General features: G+C 44.6%; 1 protein-coding gene across 1 annotated transcript in view; it reads right to left on the bottom strand.

The window, feature by feature from the left end:
* Positions 1 to 13,367: 13,367 nt before the first annotated feature.
* The window catches only part of ptgfrnb (prostaglandin F2 receptor inhibitor b), a 31,530-nt gene continuing 17,334 nt past the window's right edge, over positions 13,368 to 27,563 (bottom strand). The window contains exons 11-15 of the mRNA XM_079296557.1: positions 26,027 to 26,146; positions 16,818 to 17,004; positions 16,617 to 16,735; positions 16,471 to 16,521; positions 13,368 to 15,977 (exon numbers count right to left, since the gene is read on the bottom strand). Coding sequence (XP_079152683.1) covers positions 15,865 to 15,977; positions 16,471 to 16,521; positions 16,617 to 16,735; positions 16,818 to 17,004; positions 26,027 to 26,146 — 590 coding nt within the window. The 3' untranslated portion in view covers positions 13,368 to 15,864. The remainder of the gene's footprint in view (positions 15,978 to 16,470; positions 16,522 to 16,616; positions 16,736 to 16,817; positions 17,005 to 26,026; positions 26,147 to 27,563) is intronic.

The raw sequence follows: 27,563 nt of genomic DNA, 5'->3' as shown, positions 1-27,563 counted from the left end.
GATAATGGCACAAACTTTGTTGGAGCCAACCGGGAGCTGAAGGAAAGTCTGGCTGTTCTGAATCATGACAAAATTCAAAGGGCTTTGGTCCAGGATGGCATAAAATGGAACTTTAACACCCCAGCAGCTTCCCATCAAGGCGGCATCTGGGAGCGCCTGATTCGTTCAGTGAAAGGTGTTCTCACCTCAGTTCTGCAACAGCAAATTCTGGACGATGAAGGGCTCCAGACTATTTTCTGTGAGGTTGAAGCAATTCTAAATGACAGACCCATCACAAAAGTCTCAGATGACCCAGATGACCTTGAAGCTCTCACACCAAACCACATTCTAATGTTAAAAGGCAAACCAATCATGCCACCAGGACTATTCATTCAAAGTGATCTGTACATCAAGAAAAGGTGGAAGCAAGTACAGTACATGGCTGAACTCTTCTGGAAGAGATGGATCTCTGAGTACCTGCCTATAATGCAAGAGAGACAAAAGTGGACAAGGCCAAGAAGAAGCCTCACTGCTGGAGACATTGTCCTTGTTGCGGACTCTACAGCTCCAAGAGGATCTTGGATGATGGGAAAAGTTTTGGAGGCAAGACCAGATACAAAGGGGCTGGTGCGGTCTGTGCGACTTCAAACCAGGACCAGCATTCTGGAGAGGCCGGTGACGAAGCTCTGTCTGCTTTTGGAAGCAGCAGACTAAACATCATGGACTGATGTTTTCTCGACCTCTATTTTCTCTCTCTCTAATCTTTCTTTTTGTTGTAGGAGTCAAGAAGAAGATTAACTTTAGGTCATGTTTATTATAGGAATAGCTCGTTTGAGAATAATAATTGTGATATTATGCACAATTAGGGGCCGGAATGTTGGAGCTATTTATTTGATATTGTATTTTGTTATTTCATTTATAAGTAGTATTGTTTAATTATTGTAGATGTTTCATATGTTAAGATTATTTTTCTCTTTAATAGTAATTTGTTTGTTTCTATTATTTTTTGGGTAATTACTGTGGGCACCTGTTGCTATTTAAACGAGTGGCAAGGTAGGACCAGCATGCACCGGGGTGGGCGTATAGTTTTTACCAGCTACACAGGACAGGAGAGACAGCGCGACAGGAGTTTGTTAATTAGTTTGTTTTCTTGTTTTATTTGCTTTATTTAATAAATACACCAAAATTGAATCCTGCTTGGACATTTGACTCTCTTCTGGCTGCGTAAAGATACCGACCACGGTGCATCAGTGGCGTTTGATTATTATTTGTTTAAGTTTGATTTAGCCGACAAATGGCCACTACAGTACATATTGATACTAAATAACAAATCATTTATATGGGAATTCCTATACTGTACATTGTATTACAAGCCCCATTACAAATTATTTATATTTAAGTTATTTATACATTGTTTATGTACCATTAAAGCTTTTAATATGACTTTGAAGTGCCTTTCTGGCTGTGATATCCACATTTTAGGACGTTGCCGATGCTTTGCCTTTAGTTTAGCTTTGCCAGCACAATTATTTTGTTGTTTAGCTTTTGATTTGTACTTTAAGTTGCTGTTATTTGTTGCCTTCTTTTCCATTGGTTTCGGTTGATGTCGGTCATTTGCAATAACTGCAGTTGCTGCCTGGTTGGATGTGCCTTCCCCTTACTCACTCACGGTGGTGGTATTTCAGTGCACCATCACTTTTTGTTCTTTGCCTGCCCTGTTGTGTTTTGCTGCCCTGGTCCCCCATTGTTTTGCCCAGATGTATCCACTGAATGTGTGGGGTATTTATGAATGGAAACTCCCTGTTCATGTCAGGATCTCAGCCCTGTCAATGGTTGTGGGTGTGTTTGGAAAAAGGCTTCCGACTTGTGGTGGAAACGAATAACAATAATAACTCTGTTGCTTTGCCCTCAGTTTTGTGTTTTATATTTCAATTGATTTACTAAACAAATTCTCAGAACCAGTTCAAAGATCTCACGTGTTCGGCATAGGGCCATTGCACATTGAACAGTTTCTTCTTCATGAATATTCAGAAGATAAATGTAGATGAACGCTGCAATCATGTGTGAGTGTCCATCCACTCTAATTTGACTCATAAAGATCAGTTTACCGACAGGAGAGCTTCTAATGTCTTCTGAAAAAACCCCTGTTGATGCCACAGTGATGTCATCAGGGTCATCTCAGTTTGGCCGCACACTAAAAATATAAACGAGCAAGCCCGTGTTGGAAACAGCTCATAATCTGACTTGCAAATTTGTCCGAAATGTTTTTTTTATATCATCAAGTGGCTCACCTTATTGGTTGCAGGTGGTGGTCTACCGCAATTAAACACCATATGAATTCTGAGCATGTTGTTGGTTTTAAACTGAAACCCACAACCACACGGGTCGTTCATTTTATCCTCCCTCCCTCACACACACACACACACATCAACGCCGCCTCACCCTTTTGTAAATGACTAAAGCCCTGCACATGCTTCTCTGGGAAAGATAACGAGATAAGACAGCATTGAAAGGAAGCCAACATTTGTATTTTGGAAAAAGTTGAATAGAAGAAACCCAGCTTTACAAACTGGGGGCATAACGGTCACAATGACAATGCTCACATGCTGATGTTTAGCTAAGCAGGTATAAAATGAACCATTTTCAATGCTTTAGGTCAGCGTGTTAGCCTGCTAAAGGATTCATCCTCTGGGAACAATGAATGTTTGTCCCAAAAGTTGTTCCAATCCGTCTTGTAGATGTCTGAAGAGACAGTGGTGTTCATACAGATGATGGCAGGAATTGTCAGTGGACCAGAATGACCGGTTTGGTACTTTTTCCCGTTCGGAGATAACTGCGGGATTAACGGTGTGAAGTTCAGCAGTCATTTCTTTGGTGTTATGCGGGAAGGGGACCAAAGATTACACCATACAAGCATCAGTTAACTTTCCAGCCAATGAGGAAAGAACTTATTCAAAGCCCTGAAATCCAATGGTGAGTGTTAATAATTACCACCACAGCGAGCCGTATCGCCGCCAAACATTTGCAACAATTTCCTAAAAGGCAGAGATTTGTGGACCTCTGTACCGTTGACCTGGTTCCCGATAGTGCCCTGTAAAAAGAGGAATACTTTATTTCATTCAGTGGAACTTAAAACGCAATATTATCTGCAGTAGTAAAGACTATGTGTCTCCTAAAAGGGTGTTAGTACGCCTCAAACAAAGCACTGTGCTGCATCGAGTTCTGCAACTTTCAAACTCACCATCTATGATCGACGGACGGCCATTTGCAAAAGAAAATGTGAATGAATGTGCATTAATTGTACGTAGCAGTTTGTTTAAAGCACACTGAACTTCAAGATGCAATTGTTCGGAAAAAGAAACACAAAAAGGACGAACAGAAGCCATAACTGTTAGAGGCCTTTCAAATGTTCTCATGAGAGAAAACAGCCCGTTCACGATGCTCTTTCGAACTGAAGGAAAGCTGACCTGCAGACCATTCCAGCTTGTAGTTTATGCACAAACGTGTCCCACCGCTTGGAATTATAAGGAGAAATATATAAAGAGAAAGATGCCTACAGAGCAGATCACCACCAGAGCTGTGTTCAGGAGGATTCTGGTTCGAGGAGGTTCATGGAGAAGCTCATCCACAATCTTTTCCTGTTCCTGGACAGTGATGACCCGAGCTTCGGTCGGCTTCTCCTTGAAGCCGCAGAGACACACCAAAGCCTTCATACACCTCCCACCCTCCACTCCTCCATCTCCTCCTCCAAGGCATCCTCCTTCTTCCTCCTTTCCAACCCTCAGTCCTCTCCCTTCTCCCTGCATCTCGCTGATGACCGGCACCCAGGCGATGCTGGCGATCACCATGAGAACCACATGTAGCTCTTTACATGTCTTTACATAAACAATCGTTTTTTGCTGCTATATTAATGCTCTAAATGTCAAATACAGCTCCTTTAAAGCAAAACTTTTACAGAATAGTGCTGCTGTTGCTCTATTCAACCACGCGATGGTGCTAATGGGCTGCAATCAAAGCAGCAGCATGGAGGCAAAAAGCATTTGAAGGGCTCATCATGTACTGGGAGTCCACTGTCCTTCTGAAGGCATTTCTGATCAGACGAGATGGGGAACTGACTTCATGTTCAAACTGTATAATATCACAGCACCAGCTCCCTTTTTTATCAAGAGACAATGTGGTGCAGATAACTGTTGTAACAGCATGAAGCAATGCTGAAGGCCCATTGCTTCCACTCAGATGGAGAGTCCTCTGAGTCCTCTGACCAGATTGAATGGAAATTCTTCCCCTCTGGTCCTCGGAGCTCGAAAAGGTTTTTCTGCTCTCCCACGTCCCTTCAAACTTGAAATCTCTCTTCACAAAGACTACGAAAGAGAAGCGCGCCTCTTTTTTGTGGTGAAATACCGACTGGAAATTTCAAGAACCCCACACTGTCAATCAAACACACACAAACGGGTACTGAGGGAAACCAAAGACGGAGAGAAGTATTCCTCTTCGCCACCCAACGCTGGATGATGAATTGGTTTGTTCATCACTTGCTTTGTTCTTGCACTTCGTTCTGATGACATGATGCACTTGTGTACATGTTTAGTCAAACATGGTATATGTACAACGCACAGAGTGCATGAGGGGAAGCCCTGGTGCCACTTTGCCAGATTTGGATGAAGGGATTTCTCTGCAGCGTAGAGACGAAGGAGGTAGGAGGAGGAGGAGGAGCAGAGGGAAGAGGAGAAGGAGGCTGCTATTCTTCTAACCCAAACAGAGCTGAATCTCCCAGAGTTGCTGGCGATGGCAGATGGTGGAAGGAAGGAAAGGCAGATGGAAAAATCACTTCCAACATGTTTATCATCATCAAGAAGTGTGTACCGTGTGTGTGTGTGTGTGTGTGTGTGTGGAGGGATGATTCCCCCGGGGTTGATGAGAAATGTGACTGAGTTTTGAGGAACACTAAAAGTCACGCTGGTGTGAGACAGAGGCTACATATTGTAATGATTATGGATTTGATTGTTTGTATGTATTTTTTGTACACAGTGATTTATATAAAAGCTATGCTTCACATTTGTTGTTGTATGTTTCATGCACCTGAATAACATTCATGTACACTATTTCATGAGCAAAGTTTAGGAGAGGTAAACGATATTAAATCAGAATATCAGCTAAATATTAATCACACTCAATATGTCTGCTCACTGAGAGTGAACGTGTAGACGTTAGATATTGTAGTTTGAGAAAAGGGAAATCTTGCAAAATAAACCGCAAATGTCAATATAATTCTCCATAAAATCAAGTTGTAAGCAACTTTAACTTGTCGTCCTGACCTGCTGAAATTGTAATCCACATGTACAGCCTGATGTTGCCACAGGCAATACATCACAGCTGTAGCTATGGTGATATGTATGTGTGAGGGCCGAGGGGCGGCTGAGAAACCTGAGAACCACACATGACTTCGTGACCTCTGCAAACACAGTTGACAGGATGAAGCACATGGTCTGCTCACTGAGTGTGTGTGTGTGTGTGTGTGTGTGTGGCAGGGAGAGTGAAATCAAGAGTGGAGGCTTTGATTGTTATAGTTATTTTAGTCAAAATTCATACTTCTTCTCAGTATCAGAATCAGCTTTATTGGCCCTATGGCCCCTAGTATTAGCAGTAATAGCATTTGTAGTATAGTAGTAGTTCCAGTAATAGTAGTAGCTGTTATAGTAGTCGTAGAAGTGGTAGTTGTAGAGGTGGTAGTAGAAGTGGTAGTAGTAGTAGAAGTGGTAGTTGTCGTAGTAGTATAAGTGGTCGTTGTAGTAGTAGTAGTAGAAGTTGTATTTGTAGTAGTTGTAGTAGAAGTGGTAGTTGTAGTAGAAGTGGTAGTTGTCGTAGTAGTATAAGTGGTCGTTGTAGTAGTAGTAGAAGTGGTAGTTGTCGAGGTGGTAGTTGTAGCAGTAGTTGTAGTAGAAGTATTAACGTTAGTATAAGTGTTAGTAGCATTGGAAGAAGGAGTAGAAGTAGTAGTAGCATCAGTAGTAGCTGTAGTGGTCGTAGTAGTTGAAATAACAGTATTAGTAAGAAGTCATAACAAAGTCAAATCTGCACACGTTGACATGGAACACATGTTTTTTTATAGTCAGTGTGACTTACCGGTACACTGAAGACATCACAGTCGCAAATAAACCTCCACAATTCCACTTAAATAACAGAACAAAGTTCAGTGTCCCCGGCTCTTCACGAATACCTGGAAACCTCCAAATAAGGACTGCTCTGGAAGCAGCTGTTAGACTGTAGGTCTCATCAACAAAGCGGAAAGAACAGTCTTCAAATTGTTTACGGTCATAACAACCCTGATTCAGAGTAAATATTTAGCCGAGCGCGGCTGAAGCTCATCTCAGCGCTGTGAATAAAGATGATAGGGAGGTTCTTTAAATATCCTCTCCAAGGACAGCTCCAGTTTGCTACTTTTTAAAGCTTTTGTTCATCATTTGCATCGCTTATCATGACGTTGTGCAGAGATCTGGGAGCAGAAAAAGCGTCAAGAAACACAAGATTATCTAAAGCACTTCATTTGGAGGAACTGTCAGTGAGCAAGATTGTTAGCTTAGCTTTCCCTCTTTAATTAAACTCTTAGTTGAATGAAATGATCCTGAGAATAAACACGTGGCTGGGCTTTAGGACCGAAGGGTGGTCTAGGAGAGAGAATGAAAGACGGTTGAAAGATTTAACAGTGAGTTTGGCTCTTGAGCGACGTACCTTATACAACAGTTTGTTGATATTTGGGAGATACTTTTATAAAAATTGTTTAAAATAGTGACATTGAAGAGACACTGGAAGCACGAGGCTGCGGTGAAGGACATAAACCCATTTGAATGTGAGGAATCTGTGCCATACTGCCATATTATTTTAATTTGTATTGACATGAATGCCATATGTCCTAATTTGGGGAAAGAGACTTCAATCGGACCTCTCTCTCTCTCTTAAATTCTGCCTCTCAACTTCTTCCATTTCTTGGTTGTTTCTTCTCTGTCTCGCCCTCTTTTTAAATAAGGACATCTTATTGTCTAGGGGGACATCTGATCCTCCCTCACACACACACACACACACACACACACACACACACACACCTAAACATGCTGACACCAAACGCGAGCTCAGCTTTTTTATCAGCGATAGAGAGAAGTTGACGGATGAATGAGGAATAAACCCCATCATCCTCTCTCTTTCTTTGTTTTTCTTTCCTTGAAGTAACAACCGATGCAGTCACAGCTCTTATGTAACTTGTGTGTGTGTGTGTGTGTGTGTGTGTGTGTGTGCTTACATGTATTTAACTTGGTAACAGTCCTTGAGGGGCATTGTGAGTCATTGAAAGCAGATTATGAAACCATTCGAATGAGAGAGTAACGCTTCCGGCGTTGGTCACACGCCTATTTGAAGATGAGATGTTGTACTCTTGAGTTGCAAACAAATTTGCACTCCGAGCTGTAAATTTATGGAATACAAAGACTTCCAAAGTCAAAACGTTCCCACCGGGACAGAGTCAAAAAGACATCTCGTTCATTTAGCCGATGTTTTACGTCAACAAGTGCATTATACCGCCACAAGAAAGAAGAAGTGGAAGAGTGACGAGAGAACAATACAAGAGCTGAAAACCTTTGTGAGCAAATTCAATTTGAAAAAGCTCATTCAGTTTCTAAATCAGCAACAGTTCTACACTGCAGGGCTCCATCCTCTGCTGGAAACACATTCGGTTGTAGTAAGAGGTTGTTTTTTTAATGAGTCAACAGCTCAAATATATGGATGATAATTTCACCCAGGACGACAATTAATAGAGAGACTGGAACATTAACATAAAACAGTTGAGTTATTTTTGCTCTTCTACCAGAGATATTAAGGGCATAATTGAATGTTTCACAGAAATCAGAAAAAGGGAATTTTGATTATTGAAATTAAACATTAATATCATAAGATGGCAATTTAGTCGTCAAAGAAAGCGGATTTGGCAACATCACAAGGAAATAAAAAAGTTTAAATCTTCAAATAAATATTTTCATATTAATGTCACAATCTGCGGATCAGTTTTCTTTTCTCTTTGGCGACACCTGTGGGAATAATCAGTAACTGCAGGTGTGTTTATTTGGGGCTCACTTTAACAAAGAATCAGAAGACTGTGTGTAATGTGAAGGTATTTCACAATCAGTAAAGGCAGACACACACAGAACCATGCACAGCAAACCCAGCAAGAAAGGAGGAGGGTTAATCCAGTAAGTCCTGGTTCAGACAGTCAGACCATCTGAGTGATGAAGGCCAGTCAGCTGCTGAATGCAGAGCGCCCGACCTCAGTCACCCTGAATATGTGTGGACTCATATAACCGCACGGCTGCGTGTTATATCCATAGAGTAACGGCCTATTGCTGTGTCTCTAGTCACGTTATCCCCGTACATACACTTGATACTTGGAGTGCATACGCTGAACATCTGGGAAACTTAGATGTATGCAAAACAAAAAAAATGCTCGATGTAAATATCTAACATGATGAAGTCTGGCTCCTGCGTTATTATTCATGAACCGAATCGATTCTTCCACAGCTTTGACCGCAGCTTCCTCTCCGTAATACACATATCAACTCCACCATAAACACAAAGGCGCCTAATGTGGAACATTTTAACATCAGTGCATCATTCATCAGTGTCAGAGACAGTAGTGGAAACATAGAATGTGAACTGCAGTAACTGTAAACAAATGACACCATCATTGAGCTCCGCCAGACTTCAGGAATAAGGCATTGATGATTCATAGCCAGTGAAATGCTGCGGCTGCTGGGGGGATAAGCGTCCAGGTCTCTGAGCATCACTGAAGTCCAGGTCATGTTTAGAGCGTGTCCTCTGGGCATTCAGGCACTTGGTGAAAATGTAGTGGAACTCCATCTGCTAACAGTATTGCCCCAGCCCTTTGCTGTAAATACAGCTGATCTAAGAGTGTTTAGCATAATAAACCACAGAAAACTGCTGGAGGAAGACTCTTATTCTGAAGGAGACATTTCACGCTGGTTTTAGGTGAAGATTGTTTGGATTGAGCACAACATAAAAATTGTGGATGCATAAATCTGCCCCTTCGTTTGAGCTGTAGCCATAGGCGGTGCTGGTGCTGTGTCGGAGGAGCCGACCCAGGAGGACAGGAGAGAGCACAGTGAGGGAAGGAGGCCTTATAAACCCAAGGCACAGTTTGACTTCTACTCGTTTTGTGTCCTCCTCTGACATGTCGTGTTACCGGGTCAGGTAGTGTCTATTCTGCACTTTTGTGCATGCAAAATAACAGAAAAGCTGCACTGCTTAAAAAGGCCAAATGTATCTCAGAGCTTTGAAGGATCAGAAAGCATAAGAGAGGGGCTGCAAACTCATGAGAAAAGGCATCTGAGGCTGGTTCAGCATCGCTGGTTGAGCGCTGCATGCTCTGAGGATACTGGGTCTGCAGGTTCCGAGTTGCTTGGTTTGTCAGAGGAGAAAGTCAACTTTTTAATACAGTTCTTGAGCTTATTGTTGGACGGGTTTGCTTCCAGTGTCAAGTGAAAGAAAAAAAATCAGCCCCAGTCTTAATAAACGCACTGAAACACTGAAAACATGCAAATATGAAATGTTGCAGCTTGTAAGTTGCCATCAATTGACCTCTTTCCTCGTGCTATTTGAAGATCAGATTCAGCCACGAGTGACCGGGGTACAAAATAAGTTGTTGAGAGAATCAAACTCTCCGTGGAGAAGAGGTTCATGTAAGTTGGCCTCAGGCTGGATATGAGCACCCACAGAGCATCATTACAGGCAGAATAATGAAGGGTCAGCAAGATAATGATGGGATCTGACACTGTGTATAATACATGAGCACTGCTCTGTGAGGCGCAAACTGGAGCGGATGAAGGAAGTGGCCGAGCAACATTCAGCGGAGGATACAATTGCTGTGAGGTATTAAAAGCGAGGCTCCGCGGCACGTTCGACCGGTTGTTTCGAGTCTGTCAGCGGACGCCATTGTGCGCCACAGCTCCCCTCGACTTAACACTGCTGCAGCCATGGTAACGTGCCGTAACACACGGTCACATCCACACTCACTTTTGCACAAATATATTAGCGAGCCCTGCAGCGCTCTCACACTCCGACCACGTGCAACCACAGTGTTGGCAGCCATTGATAGCAGTGTGCGAGCCTCTGGGCCAGAGAGAGTGTTGCTTTTATCACTTTTATCACTGTATTCGTCTCTTAACTCACTTTGCAGGTTGCGCTCGCTCAACAGCGAGACAAAGTAAAAGTTACTGTTCATTTTGTTATGTGTTTAGTAAAGTTTGGGCTTTTCTTGTGAGCAATGCGTAATTGTATTCGAGTCAGTGTTTCAGGAGGTTAGATGTCCGTTAACTGGCCGCTCTGTGGAGGCACAGCGCACGAGTCTGCATATTTTAAGGGCTGCGAAAACACTATTTTCGACAACCGAGTCCGCAGGGCCTAAATCAAACACGGCGCCTTCTATTACTGTACGTCTCCCAATGAGAGTTATACGTCAGGGATAAATGTTTACACTTCAACACATCAGTGCTCATAATACACCGTCACATATTCTTTCCACAGCTGCAAAAGACAATAAGGTGGAGTCATACCTACAGGACCAGTCATCTGTGGATGCTTGGAGGTGTTTGCATTGTGTGGATGCGTGCCTGCTGCAGAGCTGGAGCGCTGCCATGTTGAAGACACGGCACCATACAAGGACAAGTCGTGCTGCAGGACCGGGCTGTCTGCAGGGTGGCACCGCTGCAGGTGGAGCGTCGAAGGCCCAATCACGTTACCGGGCTGTGCTAAATGTTGGTTGTGCTACCTCTGCAATACAAATGCACGTCTCGGAGAACTGTTCAGTCACCTGAGTTAAGTGTTCTAAAACCATCTCAAGCAACCGTAAAAGAATATTTCCGCGCAATTGACAAGGTTTTATCAAATGGTGCAGTTTCCATACAGCTTTTCTGACGCAATACTTAAAATTGTGCATGTGGAAACAAGAGGCCACGTGGATCCAGGATCTGTTATTTTCATCTGATCTGAATGAACTCTATTTACACACTGAAAGGTTTCTTTTTTGAGAGGAGTCTGAAGGTTTCTCATTAGAAGCTAATACGTCCTTCCCTGCGCGGTCCCCTCTTAATGTGTCCGTGTTTGAATGTTTTATAAATCAACTGAGAGAAAGTCTACAGAACATGAAAGGGGCTCTGAAAACGATCTGAAGTATCTGTGCGCGAGAGAACGAAAGCACACGAGGGAGATCTATGGAGAAGTGAGGTCAAATATCTTCTTCCTAATAATAAATCACACACACTGCGCCTCCCCATTTCATATACAATCTCTCTGTGTGTTCACAGGAATGCAGTGACGACGCGTCAACCCCTTCCCCTCACCATGGAAACTGTCACTGCATTCCTGTGAACACACACTGGGGGGGGGGGGGGGGGAGTTACTCCAGAAATAGTTCAATAAGAGCCAGACCAGACACACACACCTTATGAAAGCGTGGCTCCTTCGGCCTCGGAGCCACAGTGGAGCATTGTGGGTAAACCGAGGCCACACCGGTCAGAGCCAGAGCGGATGGTGCAGAAGCACCTGTCGGGGGTTTAGGAAGAAGTGAGCGTTGGTGTGAGAAAGAACAGCGACAGTTGGCAGTTAATTGAAGTGGACCTCCTGCTGCTGGTGATTAGTGACTCGGCCACATGGACCCCCGTCGGTGAGATCTCACCTCGGGCCAATCGCGCTGCTCCGTCAAGACAGATTTTAAAGCAACCTGCTCCGAAGGAAATACCGGCATCAACTCAAATGAATATGTATTATTCAAAAGTAGCATATCACGATGGAAAGAAGACATTTATCAGAAGGTGTTTGGAGTTGAATCCTGCAGGAAACTCATTTTAATGCTCACCTGTGGGAAGCCAGTGAGGGATCATGCAATCGTAGCTGCAATAATGAGCCCATTCTCTCGCAATTCTGCCAGCTTTATGGAAGCGCAACACCACTGTATATCTCTGGAGTACCACTTGTATAGAAATTGAGTGAAAATTGGATAAAATGCATCACAAGTTAAAGTTTTTTTGGATGAAAATCGAATCATTTGCATTTTCTTTTCGGAGCGTTTGCACATCAGGAGACAAATCGGTTTAATAAACTGCTTGTATCCAATCCAATGATTTTTTTTTTGGGGGGGGGGAGAAAGACACCAAATGACGGCGTTAAACGTGCGAGAAGCAGACCGCAGACTGGTGCGATGGAGCCGAGGATGTTGGCTGTTTGGAGCAGCTGTAAACATCAGAGTTGATTACAATGAATACGTGAAAACGTGTCACCTCTGGTACACTCTGGGGGAAAACAGGCTGCTTGCCTCTTCTTCTTGCACTGCTAAATCTTTCCATCTGAAATTCCTTTGTTATGTGGAGCAACCCTCAAGCTGAGACATGTCGGAGCCGGTGGGCAACGCCACGAAATGTGTCATCTTCGACACAGCAGGGGTGAATGGTGGCAAACAGAAAATATCCCGGGCTGTTTTTAAATCACACCCACCGAGTCAAGTAAGGAAGACAATGGTGCGACGAGGCCACGAACGCTCACATACACAGAGACGAGCAAACTGGGTCAAATGGACCCTGAGAGAGCGAGCACGAGCGCAAGTTAGAAGAGCCACAGACCCGAGCCAGTCGACACCGGATCTTTCTTTTCTCTCATCTCCATCTCACGTGGAGATGAGAGAACGAGAGAGTGATGGAGGAAGAGAGAGGAAGAGGATGGAGTGGTGTTTCAGAGGTGGAAAAGAAAAAATCAAAACCCAAGAGCGCGACCGAGGTTTCGACTCATCTGCATTTCTAATGAAGAGTGAAAGAGAGAGATGAGTGTGGCGACGGGAAGCTAAAGAGAATCATAGAAGAGATGGAGTGAGAGAGTGGTGACAAACACACACACAGAGAAAGACTACAAACAGAGAGAGAAATAAATCCCATAAGACTAACAAGGGGATGGGTGACACAGTATTAAAGACATGGAGGGGAAGAGGAAGAGCTATAGCTGCGGTCCAATGTCGAATTAGAAAGCATTTATTCTGATTGAAGTTTTTGAAGTTGTTTGCAAGCATAGGAAAACCTGATTGATGGCTTGCCCAGAGACGGAGAAGAAAAACCAAATTGGCCCACATTTGTCACAAGTCGCGCAGCAAGAACTCTGATCACGACCACATCAGATCCTGTTGGGGGGAAAAAATGAATTCAGCAGCGAGATTTTCAACAGAAAGAGGGCAAATGTGGGCCAGGGCCACGAGGAAATATCTACCGGAGTTATTCAGACAATAACTTTAAGCAGCAGAAACACATCGGCATGAACACACAATTAAATCAGAACCAGTGAATTCATACATCTTACAAATCTATTTATTAAAAAAAACATTATTCATCATACTGGTTGCGACAAAATGCCAAAATGAAAAGGACACTGGAGGAAGCTTGCAGTGGCACGTTCAGTGGTATCGATGCTACGCGTGCGTCGTTTCCTGTTAAGAGCATTTGGTACGGAGCCCTGTCGTTCACCCGCGTGCTCCTGCATGGTGAACGTGTGTTCATGATGGTGCCGAAACCCATCTGGAATACTGTGGAGTGGGTTTTATGGAGACGTATTGGCAGTTTCTGAAGCAACCGTCACCATCAATCAAATCAAAACACACACACACACACACACACACACACACACAACACGATATTTCTATGACTGGCTTTTGCTGTAGTTCTAGCAGGATGGCCACGTGTTAGCCGACGGTGTCACATACACATCAGTCAGAGATCTTCATGGATTCGGGCCTTGTGTTCTGATTGGATAATAAGTTAAAGTTCTAAGGAGGAGACATCGTTCGTTTGTAACATCCGATCAGAAAACACCCGTTTTATGTCCCGAGTGCAGCTTTACGCGCGCTGTGACCTGACTACAGCCTGATATTGCTCATGAAGTTCGGATCGCTGCTTAAAACGCCGAGAAACTATTGAAAAAAAAAAAAGCCAAACAAAAAGGCCTCTTCTTGCCCAGTCAGGGACGGAGGAAACGCAGCCTGGCACATCGTCTCACAAACAGGTCTGTGTGGATCCTGCTGGGTTTGGACAGAAACTTGTTTTTTGCTGGAACTGTGAGCGCGCGTTCACACAGCAGCCAACGTGACAAAACGATTCATCCAGTCGCTGTAGAAACAGCACAGAAACCCAAAAAGATGTCAGCTGGAACGTGTCGGGTGCACAAAGCTCCTTCCATAAATCAGCTGGTGATGTTTTTGTTCTACAGCTGTGAGTCGAGACCAAACATCTTGCGCGTTGGATCGCTTTCTGGTTACGTTTCTAGCTAGTTTAAGGAACAGTCTTGAGAACTGCTTGTTTGCCAGCAAGAGCCTCGCGAAACCAAAAAGTGACAACAAAAGAATTTACCCAAAAAAAAACAACTCATCGAAGTCATCTTTAAAAGAACAGTTCAACGTTTTGGTAAATAAGCTTATTTGTTTTAGAGTTAGAAAAGAAGATCAATCTCATGTCTGTGCGTCTAGTCAGAACATGGTTAGCTTAGCTTAGCATAAAGACTGGAAGAGGAGTTTTTAATTCACTTTTGACAGAGCTAGGCTAGCTGTTTCCCCCCCCACTTCCATCGTTATGCTAAGCTAGGCTAACCACATCCTGACTGCAGCGTCATACTTTTATGCACAGACTTGTTATTGATATCGATCGGCTTATCTTGGCACATAAACCTATTTGCCAAAACGTTTAAAAACTGAGAAACATGCATGATTTTCCTGTTGAAACGTGGAAGTCATGTCGCACACAGGTTTCAAAATCGGGACGTTAATGTCATAAAAACGTGACCCGGGAAAAAGGCTTGTGTTGCTCATAACAGACGTCAGTCTGTCGTCATAAAACAGTACATGCAACTCTTTGTCTGACATACTGCAGCACATCACTCACACACACACGAGACTCTGGTAAAATAACAGCAGGATACATTTCTGAATATCTAGAAAAGAAGAGTGCTTGCTGTCACCACTTTGTGCGGCTGTTCAAGTGTTGATCTGGCGATACCAACCAAGCACACCTCGGTTAGTTCAAACATTGGCACCACGTAGATTATATCTCACACACAAACACACTGACTGCATATCTCCTTGTAAAGCTTAGAAATGTCATTTTAAAATCTCGTAATTTGCAAAAAACTAGAGCTGAGAATAAATCTGGTCCTTTAGGTAAAGGAAGGAATACTCTGGGGTGGTCGTGCGATACCACTTTTCGTTTTCAGCGGCCCGTATGAACGCGGCGTTCACTCCGCGACAGAGATAAGGCTCAGGCTGCTGGTTTAACGGGGAGACGTTGGCGGTGCAGGCGCACGCCTCTCCAACCCCCGAAACCCCCCCTTTCAATTTTCCGTGCTTCCTGAAACAACGAAAACTCAGCTGGCGTGCCGCCCTTCATCTGGTTGTTCTTTGCAGGAAGCGCTTGGCATCGGAAGAAAACAAAAAGTAGTCCATCCATGTGTTATCCCAAGTGGTTACAGAGGCAGCAGATCTGTTTAGTGGTCCTTTGTTCCAAAGCGGCAGTGATGTCTCAGAAGCCTCCTGTTCCTCAAAAATTAAACTCCTCGGAGTTTCCTGGAGTGCTATGGTTTTAGTTATTATTTCAATGGATCTTCATAGAAATTGAAGTCCCATTGGTGCTTGTAAAAAAATCCCCTGCTCCTCCACTGCACGGTATTTTTTTATATTTATTCCCAACGTCCGTCGCACGGAAACAACTGGGTGTCCCAGAAATCGTCTATGGGCGCGTGTCTGCCGTGTGCCTGGTGTTTCCTGTGAGCGCTGCAGTGGGTGGGTGCGGGGGAAAGTGTTTGTCAGTCCATCTCCAGGTCCATCAGTTTGTTGCGCGAGCGCGGCGTGTGGGTGGTGTTGCGGCAGCAGCACTGGGCGCAAACCAGACCCAGGACCAGCGAGAAGAGGCCCACACCTGGGGGGGACACGGGACAAGGTTAACAACGGAGGGGACACCATGTTACCTCTAGTTCCTCTACTGATGCTACTGCTCATCTGTAACCTTTCACCAGTGCGTTTACTTCTTCTACTGCTGCTATTACCATAAGCATTACCCATCCGCCCAGTCAAGACAGTTACAGCTGCTACAACTTCCCCCACACGGTAAAAGTGGCACAAGAATCGATATTAGAGGCCATTACAGCACCGGAACGACTCAGACATCAACTACAGCTGCCTCTAAGACCGTCCTTATGAATAGCAACTGGGGACGTCCCCAGCGCATACAAATAAACATACAAATAAACATTTTACACATCTTCTGTGACATTTTGCTGTTGGCTGGAAGCTGCATTTAAACTTTTCGGTCGTCTAACTCGACATTTCGTTGAGCGGAACAGCGACAAACCGGATGTTGGTGGGTTCAGTAGCGCCAATAAGAAAAGAAACATGAAACGCAGGATGGTTACCTATTGAGGCTGCGACTCCGTATAAGAGAGGCAGCTTCAGGGACTCCCACACTGCAGAGGGACAGAGACAGAGAGCTGTTGTTTAATAGGAGCAGATAACGTAACAGCTGATATTCGTTCTGTTGTAAAAACAAGTGTTATCTCACCGGCGAACCGGACCGTGAGGAAGACTCGAGATGACGTCAGCTCTCCGGCTTGAGTCCAGGCTCCCGTGGAGGCCGACAGGTACCAGGGCGTGGCGACGCAGTGATACTCCCCACTGTCACTGGAGACCACAGACACACAGTAAGAGCTCTGAGGCGTGTTCGCCGACGCCCCGCCGCCCGTTTACCCACGAGCACACTCACCTGTCCTGAGTGCCGTGGATGTTCAACATGTAGGTGTGCGTGTCTTTGCGCTCCGCCGAAACGTCGCTGGACGAGTTGCGAGCGTCTTTCCTCACAATGCCGAAGCGGTCGACGCTGGCCAGCTGGGTCGTCGTCTCTCCGCCGCGCAGCCTGGTGAAAAACCAACGCACCTCGTACGCCAGGTCGTCTGAGAGAGCGAGAGAGCGAGAGGAAGAGGGATTCAAGTGAAGCTGTGATGCGTGTTGGTTTCAACCAATTTCCAAAGCTTAAAAGTGGCAGTAGTTTGCTTGAACATATCATTATGAAGTAAATATTGATTGCACAATGTGACAGCTATGGAGCACCATCAGCGTTTTGGCCATTGCGCATACATTTGCATGAAGCTTAGTGGTCGTGTCGGTGGCAGCGAGGGAGCGACACCGAGCTGTTGGCAGAAGAGAATAAGTCGCTAAATTTGACGCTAGCAGGAGGAAAAAAGGGAAAGCGATTCTGTTGTGATTGCAACAATAATACCACTGATAAAAACTACTCCAGCTCAAAGCTAGGAGTGGATTAAGACGTAACATTCAGCTCAGAGCATCAGCACCATCACGAAGGACAACCGCCTCGGTTAAATAGCGAACATTAAAAGACACATTTCCCCTTTTAATGTTGCATGACATCACTTCCTTAAATGCAATGCAGGGTAAACCCCCGGGCAGCTTCATTTGACGGAGCAGTTAGAGAGAGAGGCACGACTGGTGAAAGGGTTGTGATAACTTCTTTTTTCTTGTACTTCAGCCTGCAGTTAGCGTTGTTTCACACGGAATGATTTGTGCTGCATTGAGACGTCTTTTAATGCGACTCTACCTCCAGTATTTACAAAGACGCGTTGCTGCGCTTATTACGACACGGAGAGAGCGTTATCTTTGGATGTTCAGTACAATGCAGCCCCAATTCCTCCATGATGGCTATGGCGATAACACACACACACACACACACCTCCAATCGAAGAAGATGAAAAAAAAGATGGACATGTGACAGATAAAGGATAGTGATGACAAAAGAAAACAGGGACAAGGGGGAAATTGTGATAATAGATGTAATCTTTGGAAAGGGGGTGAGCGAGCTAATTATTTCCAAGATGTAGAGAGAGAGAGAGAGAGAGAGAGAGAGAGAGAGAGAAGCACAAACTAGTCATTAGTCTGTCAGGGAGAGAGGGACTATTAGCACTGTAACACACACACACACACACACACACACACACACACACACACACACACACACACACACACACACACACACACACACACACACACACACACACACACACACACACACACACACACACACACACACACACACACACACACACACACAGCCTGAGTCATCCTCTGACATTTACGAGACAAATAGAGGATACAGATGGAAAAAAAAAAAAAAATACGAAAGAGAACGACAACGCGGAGAAAAAAAAAAGACAAACGCTGATGAAAAACAATTAAGGGAAGAAAAAAAAAAAAAAGACAGGAAAGAATGAGAGATGGAGACATGAGGAAGAAGAGAGTATAATGAAGAGGGGAGAGGAGTGAACTCACCCACAGCAGAGTAATGAATCACATCTCAATTCCTCTCTTCCCTAATGGTTTTAATATTCAAGTGCTACATCATTAAAAACCAGTAGTGGCACAAGCAGCAGCGGCAGTAATAACGCCGGCCTTGGCTTTACTTCAGTGTCCCGTGGTCTCTTTATATTGATCTTTATCGGGAAACTTTGTCACGCCAAACCCCACGACTGGTAGGTTGTCTCTCAAAATGTTCATTTTAGCAGATTATTTCCTTATTATGTACAATGTAATATGTCCATTTGGTAAATCAAATGCAATTGTATTGATAGCATTGTATGCTGCATTGTTTCTAAAGTCTGGAGCTGCAACGGTCAATCGATTGGTCGACGGCAAATGAATCTAGAATGAAACATTGTGTTGTAAACACATCATAAAAGGAACAGACTTCCTGCTTCTGCTTTCACTACTGCTGCGTGCAAAGTGTTCCTGTGCATTGAGGGATTATGAGCCACATTTGATGTGCTCTCACTGTCAGTTTCACCTCTAAATAAAGCCGATTATCTCCAGCTGTTGGCATGTTTACAACCCGTTCTCGTAGCAGTGCAACGCTCCCAGTTATCATAACCGATAGAGCATAAATTTGACGTTTTCCCAATGTTGGTAACTTTGTTTTTCCATTTTATTTGTTTACAAGCAGGTAAAAATAACTCCTTATTGTGAGCGCAACACATTTCAATATATTTGCTTCTGATGGCAGGATGTATGACAACTGTTTTCATGCCTTATATAACCACTGTGACTATATTCTTATATAATCACATCATTTAAAATCTGCCGAGCTGACTCCGATAGCACCAGGTTAGTGTCCGACACCGCCGTTAATGATCAAAGACGCGTTTTGCACAATTCTGCAGGACTGACGCGTGAACTCCGGCTGCTCGTTTCGGACACGACACCCATACTTTTCCAGGAACGGAGCTATAATTAGACAGCCTCTGCTTTCCCACAGTTAGCTTCCACCCTTTACTTTCTTTGTTCTTGACGGCGGAGAGGACGGAGACCGAGGATGACGGAAGGGGATTTGAAAATACTGAGGAGGATTATTTTGTTTACCGCGGAGCCGGAAATCAACAGCAAAGGGGCCCTCAGCAGTGCCAGCACATCTTTGGAGAGCTCGTAGTATCGGCAGAGACACCCCCGCCCCCCCCCCCCCCTCCTCCTCCTCATGGGAGGTGCTGCTAGAGGAGTATCTGATCCCCCACCAGCAGGCTGACAAACAGCCTCTTGCCCACAGCTGTTCCTCTGCTCAACGCAGACCATACGGACCTCTTAAGGATAAACAAAGCTGGAGGATGAAGATACATCAGAATATATATATATATATATATATAATATCACCAGACTTCTAGACTAAGGTTGGTGAAACGGCACACAGCTATGGCGTTCAATGCGTAGGAACACTGTCAAAGCTTTTGGTGGGTGTAATGAGACGAGCAGTCGCACGTTCACAACTTTGTTAGCTTCATTACCAGTCGCACTGTTTGAGCTTCAATAAGCAGGGAGGGAGGAAGACCCTGGTGGTCGGACGGCTGAGGCGGAGCTACAGTACATCTAATAGAATATCTGCCTCCTGTCTGGGCTAATAAAACTAAAATGGCTGTCTGTGGAAATGAAGACAGTCTGATTGGATTTCTCTGGATTAATCCCTTGAGTCCAGGACGTACAACTGCCACACACACACACACACACACAATTACCAGCAGAGCTTCTAATGAAACTGTGTGTGTTCTCTGCTCCATAAAGCAGGACAGCCCTGGTAGAGTGGAATACTAAACACTATAAAAACACGATTTAGCCTCACAGAAACAAAGTCACTGGGAAGCAAAGTCCCCGTCTGACTCGCTGAATGAGACCTCCAGCAAATGAGTGCAAATTTCATGTGATATTCGCCGTGTTTAATGCAGACGCATTCTGAATACACAACGCCAATTCGCGGGTTTGCATTGGTTCAAATGTTGTTTCTGTCTTTCCCAGTGTGGAATTAGCAGATCTATCTCTAATATCTATGAATTAAAAACTACAGCAACACTATCTTTAACTTGTAAGCCTTTAAATAAACACATGTTTTTGGTTTTAATTCTCAGCAATTCATCGACTTTACTAATTTGTTTTGGCTCACACAAGCACAGAACACAAGCATTTGACTAGAAAACAAGACAAATCCATTTCTAACGCACAAGGTTTCAAACTGCAAGTGAAGATGTAGATATTAGTCAACATCTAACTTCCATCTCTTTGTGATATCCGGTACAAAAGCAGCTCAAGTCAAATACAAACTGACGTTCATATTTTGAAACATTTGGCACCTAAATCAATCGACGCCTGTCCTCGGACCTTGTGCCACACGTGTGGTTTCTCCTGAATGTCCCCATTGACTTCCACTGTAAACCTAAACAGAAGAAAACTTTTCCTTAAAAAAAAAAAAACTGCAGCAATCTGCCATTTTGGAGGATTCCTTTAAAGTTGCATGTTCGCTCCCATTCCCGCTTAACTGGAAGACCTAATGGAGTGAAAATGATGGCACCGCTCTGCTGTTTAGCTCAAACATTTTCAATTTGTGTTTTACCGTCCTTTCCTCTCTCCCAGCTCTCTCTTTTATGTTTGGATCGCCACCATTTGCTCTACTTTTCTCTCTTTTACCATAAACGTCCGTTTGATGCGTTTGATGTTTTTCAGTCGAGACTCGTCTTTCGCTTCTGCCGAGCAGCTGAACAGAAGTGGTAGTTTGATTTCTTGCAGTCATCTAGAGGCCACTGAACACTAGAAAGACAGTTCTTGACAACAGATGAAGAAATAGTGAGCGAATGGAACCGAAACGCAAATAGCATGAAAGATAATAGGAAGTTTGCACCGAGAGCTTTTGCATTCATGACAAAAGAGGCCTCATCTGCATTTCTCACCGTTCACAACTCAACTCCCAGCGTTGTTAAAGCTGCTTTATAGACTGGGGACACTGGTGGCTCCAACTGGAACCATTTGAAAATAAGTTCACCAGAAACAGTTAATGGAGTGAGAATCATTTCGTCTTTCTGCTCTCATCCCCTCACCAGTGTCCATCCTCTCCGGTCAAGAGCTCTTCCCGTTCTTCCTCGCCGGCTCTCTTTAGGAAACTTTGCATGCCATTGCCGAGCCACTCTTCCTCCATTCACTCTCTTCCACTCTCGCTCACTTTAACAATCTGTTTGGCTCCCTCCACTTCTCCCCTATTCACTCCCACCTTTTCCCCATCTTCGCCGCCTTTTCTTCCTCTACCTCGTTCTGTCTCCCCAGCCGGCTAACGGAGCGTGAGATTGGCTAATTAACGGCTGCCTGTCGGCCCTGCAAAGACAGCTGGGTAATTTGGTGTGAGTAGAGAGGGAGGAGAGGAGGACATGAGGAGTAGAGGAGCCAAAAGAGGAGAGAAGGATGTGTCATTAAACTTACCACACAGTTATTTTTAAATATGGTTCAGGTTGCCAGGTGTTTGGCAAAAATTCCTTCACTAGAACTGGTTCTGCACTCATTAAAATGCATGGATGCTAATTGCAGCCATTACTGAAAGACGTACTTACAGGTGAGAAAGCGTGCCTGAAAAAAACAGCGACGTCCATAAAAAAAAAAAGTCAGCTGACAGACGACGTTCAGCTTCAAGCCAATCAGGTACAGCAGCGATATCGTTCCTTTGGAATCGTGTTTGTGGTCACCTGACCTGCAGTGACTCTTCAGGTGCTCCACTGTGTTCACCAGCTCGTCGCTGACTTCATCCATCTGCTGTTAGATGCTGGGCAGGTAGCGTACAGTCGGCTTAGAAGAGGCCTTTGTACTGAACTGCCTGCTGCGGCTGGAAACAACGCCGAGAACAAGCGGAATGCGCCGTAACACCAGAACAACGAGCTACAAGAAGCTACAGCGTTCCTCAGAGCTGAGGGGAACGGCACAGTTGGGTCTCGAGCACACATCGGATCCATTGCCAACAGAAAACTAGCGATCGGTGCACGTGTGTTCATTTAGAGATGCTTTCTGAGTACATATATAACAAACATTACATCGTTGCATAAGAGCACACTGATACAGAATAGTTTTAAAACATATTCTTAAGATTACAGATTGCCATTTGTGAACACACAAAGGTTTAGTTGCCTTGATTAGTCCCTTTAAAACAACGAAATCTAGATAAAATCATGGTGAGTGACTCTGTGCCTTACTTTCCTGGCATAAAGGGAGCGTCTGTGTGTGAGCCAGTGAAGTACAAAGCTTTATTTTCTCCAAGGAGGATCAGAGGAGTATGCAGTGATTCTAACAAAAGAATTCTCAGCAGAAAGTGAAAAAGAAAACCCGGCAACATGCGGAAGAAACCCAAACTGCCACGGCTTCAGTGCTTCAAAACAGTAGGGAAAAATATCTTATGGTGATGTCATCTCGCTGCCACGACATGCCAGTCATTCCGCCGGTGATGGATGCCGTGTGTCCGCACGCCGAGATAACGCGTCACGGCGAAACAACACGAGGTCAAAGAGACAGAAGGAGCCAGACGAGCACAAAGCATGGCGATACAGTGTCGATGGTTGTAGAAACTGAGGAGGGAATCGGCTCAAACCTGACAACAACAAAGACTGATCACAAACTGGGGAAGCAGTCCTCACTAAACGAGATGGATTTGACATCGTTACGCACGTTTAATTCTGCTCTCAAATCTCCAGACAGGAAGTGATGAAAGAAGCGACTGAAGTCTGAAAGTGAATAGCAAGCAAGTCCAGCCGCTCTATCTGCAGGCATCGCTGCTAGAGGGGGGGACTGGAAGTGGTACACAGGTGAGTCTCTCTAATCCGGGTTCATGTAAGGTCTCAAACACACACACGCACACACACACACACACACACACACACACACACACACACACACACACACACACACACACACACACACACACACACACACACACACACACACACACACACACACACACACACACACACACACACACACACAGAGTGTCATATTTTCCTGAGGCTAGTCAACAGCTTCGATAATAAAAGGTAAATGGACTGCATTTATATGACGCCGTTCTACCTTACAGGACAAAGCGATTTACAACTCGCTTCTCACACACATCAAACCTGCCAGCCTTGTGATTAAAGGACGACCCGCTCTACCTCCCGAGCCACAGATCATAAATAAGAGGCGGCACAGTGAATATGATCACTAACTACCTCATGAAGAAATAACGAGGGACGTTTCGTGTGCGAGTGTGTCTCACCGTGCCCATCATAAAAACAAGCTCCAACAGGAGAGCTGTTCTCAGCCATCCCTAAGGAATGTGTGTCTCTCACACGCACACACACACACTCTGTTGCTCAACCTTCTGAGTAAAATCCTGAAGTTCCCTTCCCATCTTATTGTGTCAGAACAATGAGCTGTAAAAGGTGAGCTGGTAACTAATTAACCAATCATTTGCTCAACACACACACACACACGCTGTGACATGGCTCATATTACTCAACTGGAACTGCTGTATCGACCTGGAATCCAAACACCAGTACGCCGTCACACCCTTAAGACATATCGTTTTGGTGTGCGTGCATGTGAGTAAGAACACCTGAGGAAGTGGCAGTTAGGCCGTCCAAAACTGAGCGGCACGCCTTTGTGGACAAACGTCACTCGATACCCGTTGGCTAATTGGTCCCATGACTTAACGTTTGACGCGCGTGTGGTTCACACTCGTGACACCGCCAGTTGCTTTCTCTGCCCCGAGTTACCCGGCCGGTCTGAGACACTCGGTCACTGAAGGGCTTCACAATTCTGTCGGTGCTGGAAGCAAAAGTTATGGAAGTAATATGTAGCGTAAGATAAAAACTATCAAAAACACATCAATGTTCCTTCATCACAGAGAACACGAGCGCTGTCGTTTATTTTGATCCCACACACACCATTCCTGCTGCTGGAAACACTCACTAGAGCACCAAATGTGAATTAATCCACAGCTGAAAATAGTCAGACAAAATGCACATCGGTTGGATGCGGTTTACCTTGAGGAAACGGCCTAATAAAGAGGCTAAAATGATGAAACTACATGCTTTTAAAAAGAGTCACATCACCCAAAATACACACCTGCTAGTGTCTCTGGCCTTGCATTTAGTGTCAATGCTTCTGCGGATGGTTTTATACATCCGTTTGAAATAAATTCAGAACACAATGTGCCTGTTCTGAAGCACCGGCCTCACTGGGGACACTTTAAAGAGACTTTCTTCAAAGGTAGTCCCGATGACAACTGTTCACAGTGAGATCTATGAAACCAGGACACTTTTGTCCGTAAATAAGCTTTGCTACTTCTTCCTTTCCAGAAAATACAGAACCTCTATGCACCCTACACCAGTCCTCTCCTTCCTTCCTTCCTTCCTCCCTCCCCATAGCGAACACGTCCATGCGTAACTTTCCCTATCGGCTGTGATGCTGAGGGGGAATTTCTTCCCATGGTGCAGCTGTGTGCGAGAGCTCGCTCCGCCGCCACCTTCCCACCAATCCCTGCAGCGCTCCACTGCTGCCAAACAACACTTGTGTTAATGTATGGGCATACATTGCATGTATGCCGCACATATGTTCCTGCGAGGATGCAGGTGCAAAGAAACACGTATATGTTCAAGCACGAGAGGAAGCTGTATTCCGCTCCGTTTGCAAAATAATTTCCAAACACACACACACAAGAGGTCTGTAACGTAAGATAGAAAACACATGTAAAGAAAGATGCACAGAGAGGAGGAGGCGGTACGGAGTGACGAGGAAGAGGAGGGAGGACAGGAGACTGATGGATGTTGAGAGGGAGGGAGGACAGAAGAAGAAATAGTTGTGGGTTGCACTGCAGATAGTTCGTTTGTTAAGAAGGGAAAGAGCGATGGAGGCTTCTTCACAAATAATACATCAAATCAGCAGAGTACATTTATTACATTTGTACTATTTTGATGTACTTTACGTGAATATTGCCATTGTTATTCAGTACAGCGAGCATCACAGCGCTGCGCTTTACACTTTGTTTTCGTCGTCTAGCCTCGTTCGCAATGCGGGACATGAGGCGTAGAGTCAAAAAAAACATTCATCTGCACCTTTATTCCTGCTCACAATCATATATAATGTGTGAAGAAATATATGCATGGGAATATACGTGTACGGGAACTGACAACACTTAAAAATGTAGTTTTATTGCAGTGCAGTGAACGATTTTGAGTTAGACTTGAGCCCTGTCAAACCCATTTATAATTGCGTTCTGATGTGACACCATGGTGTTGTTTCTCTCACAAGCGAACAGCAAAGATAGAATGTTATTACAGTCTACAGCACAAGACGTAACCAGACGCACACCCACAAGAGAAAGTGGAAGAATTTAGAGGGCTGTGTTTATGCGTGCGTTAATACGAGCGAGAGTCGCTGAGCGTCTATTTCATCTTTACAACCAATTGAAATACAGGAGGCACATCATTCTTATTAGCGGTGCCGTTGACAGGTTGACAGGTGAAGAACGCACACAAAGAGTGTGTGCGAGTGTTTCTTAAAATACTCAGGAGAAAGAACAAAACACAGAAGCAGTAGCTGATTGTGATTCACGAGAGTGTGTGTGTGTGTGTGTTCTACCTGTGTGTGCGCGAGTCTTCGGGGACGATCCAGAGACGCTGAGCGAACACTCCATCTTGGCCGTCTCCCACGGATAGACGACGGTGGCGTCCGATCGGAGGGCGACGGCGAAGGACGGGCCTGCAACACCCAAAACACATCGGCTCGAATAAGACGGCAAACATCAACCGACAGATACCAGAACTCAATCAGGTCCCCGAGGAGCGACGGCAGATGCGAGATTACGGGGAGAAAATAGTGCAGATATTTTGGATGATTAGAATATGAAAAGTTCTGGCACAAGGACACAAGCGTTCTCTGGTTGTTTGGTCATTCCTAAAAGGACATAACTGCCGGCTTTAGCATTTGAAGATAAATGAGGAGTTCTCTTTCCATCGAACGTGGGCTTCGTGTTTGGTCGCCGGCTAAAATATTTACCCACCGAGATGCGACAACGTCAGGCTGTGTTAAACAAGTATAACCGAATTATGTGAAACACTTATTTGGAAGCAAAAACAAAAAGGAGAACGAGCCCCAAACAATTAGAGTGAAGTGCCTCAGGTTGTGTGGTTTCTGTGGAGTCTCCAGATCTCAGTGGGAAAGTTGGGGATTAAAGAATAACCCACAGGAATGAACTATAAAAATCTGATTCAGCTTGTAAAAACAGAATTCCCCTTCTTTGCAAATGTGGAATCCTAGGAAACGTCAGATTTAAAGCAACTTAAGAAGATCTTGGTAAATCTTCACACTAGCCTTACTGTAGTCACATGATTACATGTTTTTCCTCTGGCCACTCCGTATTTATGTTACCATCCATCCACCGAAATCACTGAAACACTGACTCATTTAAGACTAAACGTGCTGCTGAGACTTTGGGTCTCCATATACGGCGCAGAAAAGATCCCTGCACGGGCAGGGACGCCATAACACGTCTGAAACATTCAAGATACAGCTGGAACCTTGGGAGGCTCGCCAGTTTGTGGATGTGATCTCACACACACACACACACGAAGAACTTCCGTCCCTAAGAGGTTCTTGGAAACGTCTCAGCTTGAAGCATGAACACTGTCAGTGTGTGTGTGTGTTGCCCTGTGTGGGATCAACTCAAAACGTTCAACTTGGATGCACACACTTGCACAATTGAAAGATTACACATAAACACTCACACACACACACTCACGCAGGCAGAGAAAGAAAAGGAAAGCAGCGGTGCAGCTCTATGCAGATGGCTGATTGGCCAAAGGGCTTCACTTTGAAGACATCCCAGAGAGCGAGAGAGGGAGGGAGACAGTGGGGGTGAGAGAGTGAAAAGGATAGAACGGGGGAGGAAAAAACAGGAAGTGATAGAGAGAGAGAGAGGAAGTAATGCTCAAGGGCTACTGCCCTCCCCAGGGAAGGATAGAAGATCGCCCATCCTTCTTTTCTCTCTTCGCGTCAACAGTTTTTTTTTTTTCTCCTCCTACAAACCTCATTCAGATGGTTGAAAACACTGCAGCTCTTCTATCAAACATGCGGAACAAAGTGAAATTAAAACACGAATATTCTCTTGGTTTTGTTT

Source organism: Melanostigma gelatinosum (assembly GCF_949748355.1).
Source record: "Melanostigma gelatinosum genome assembly, chromosome: 24".
Lineage (NCBI taxonomy): Eukaryota > Metazoa > Chordata > Actinopteri > Perciformes > Zoarcidae > Melanostigma > Melanostigma gelatinosum.
The sequence above is the reverse complement of the archived record's forward strand: the minus strand, read 5'-3'. Positions and strand labels throughout refer to the sequence as shown.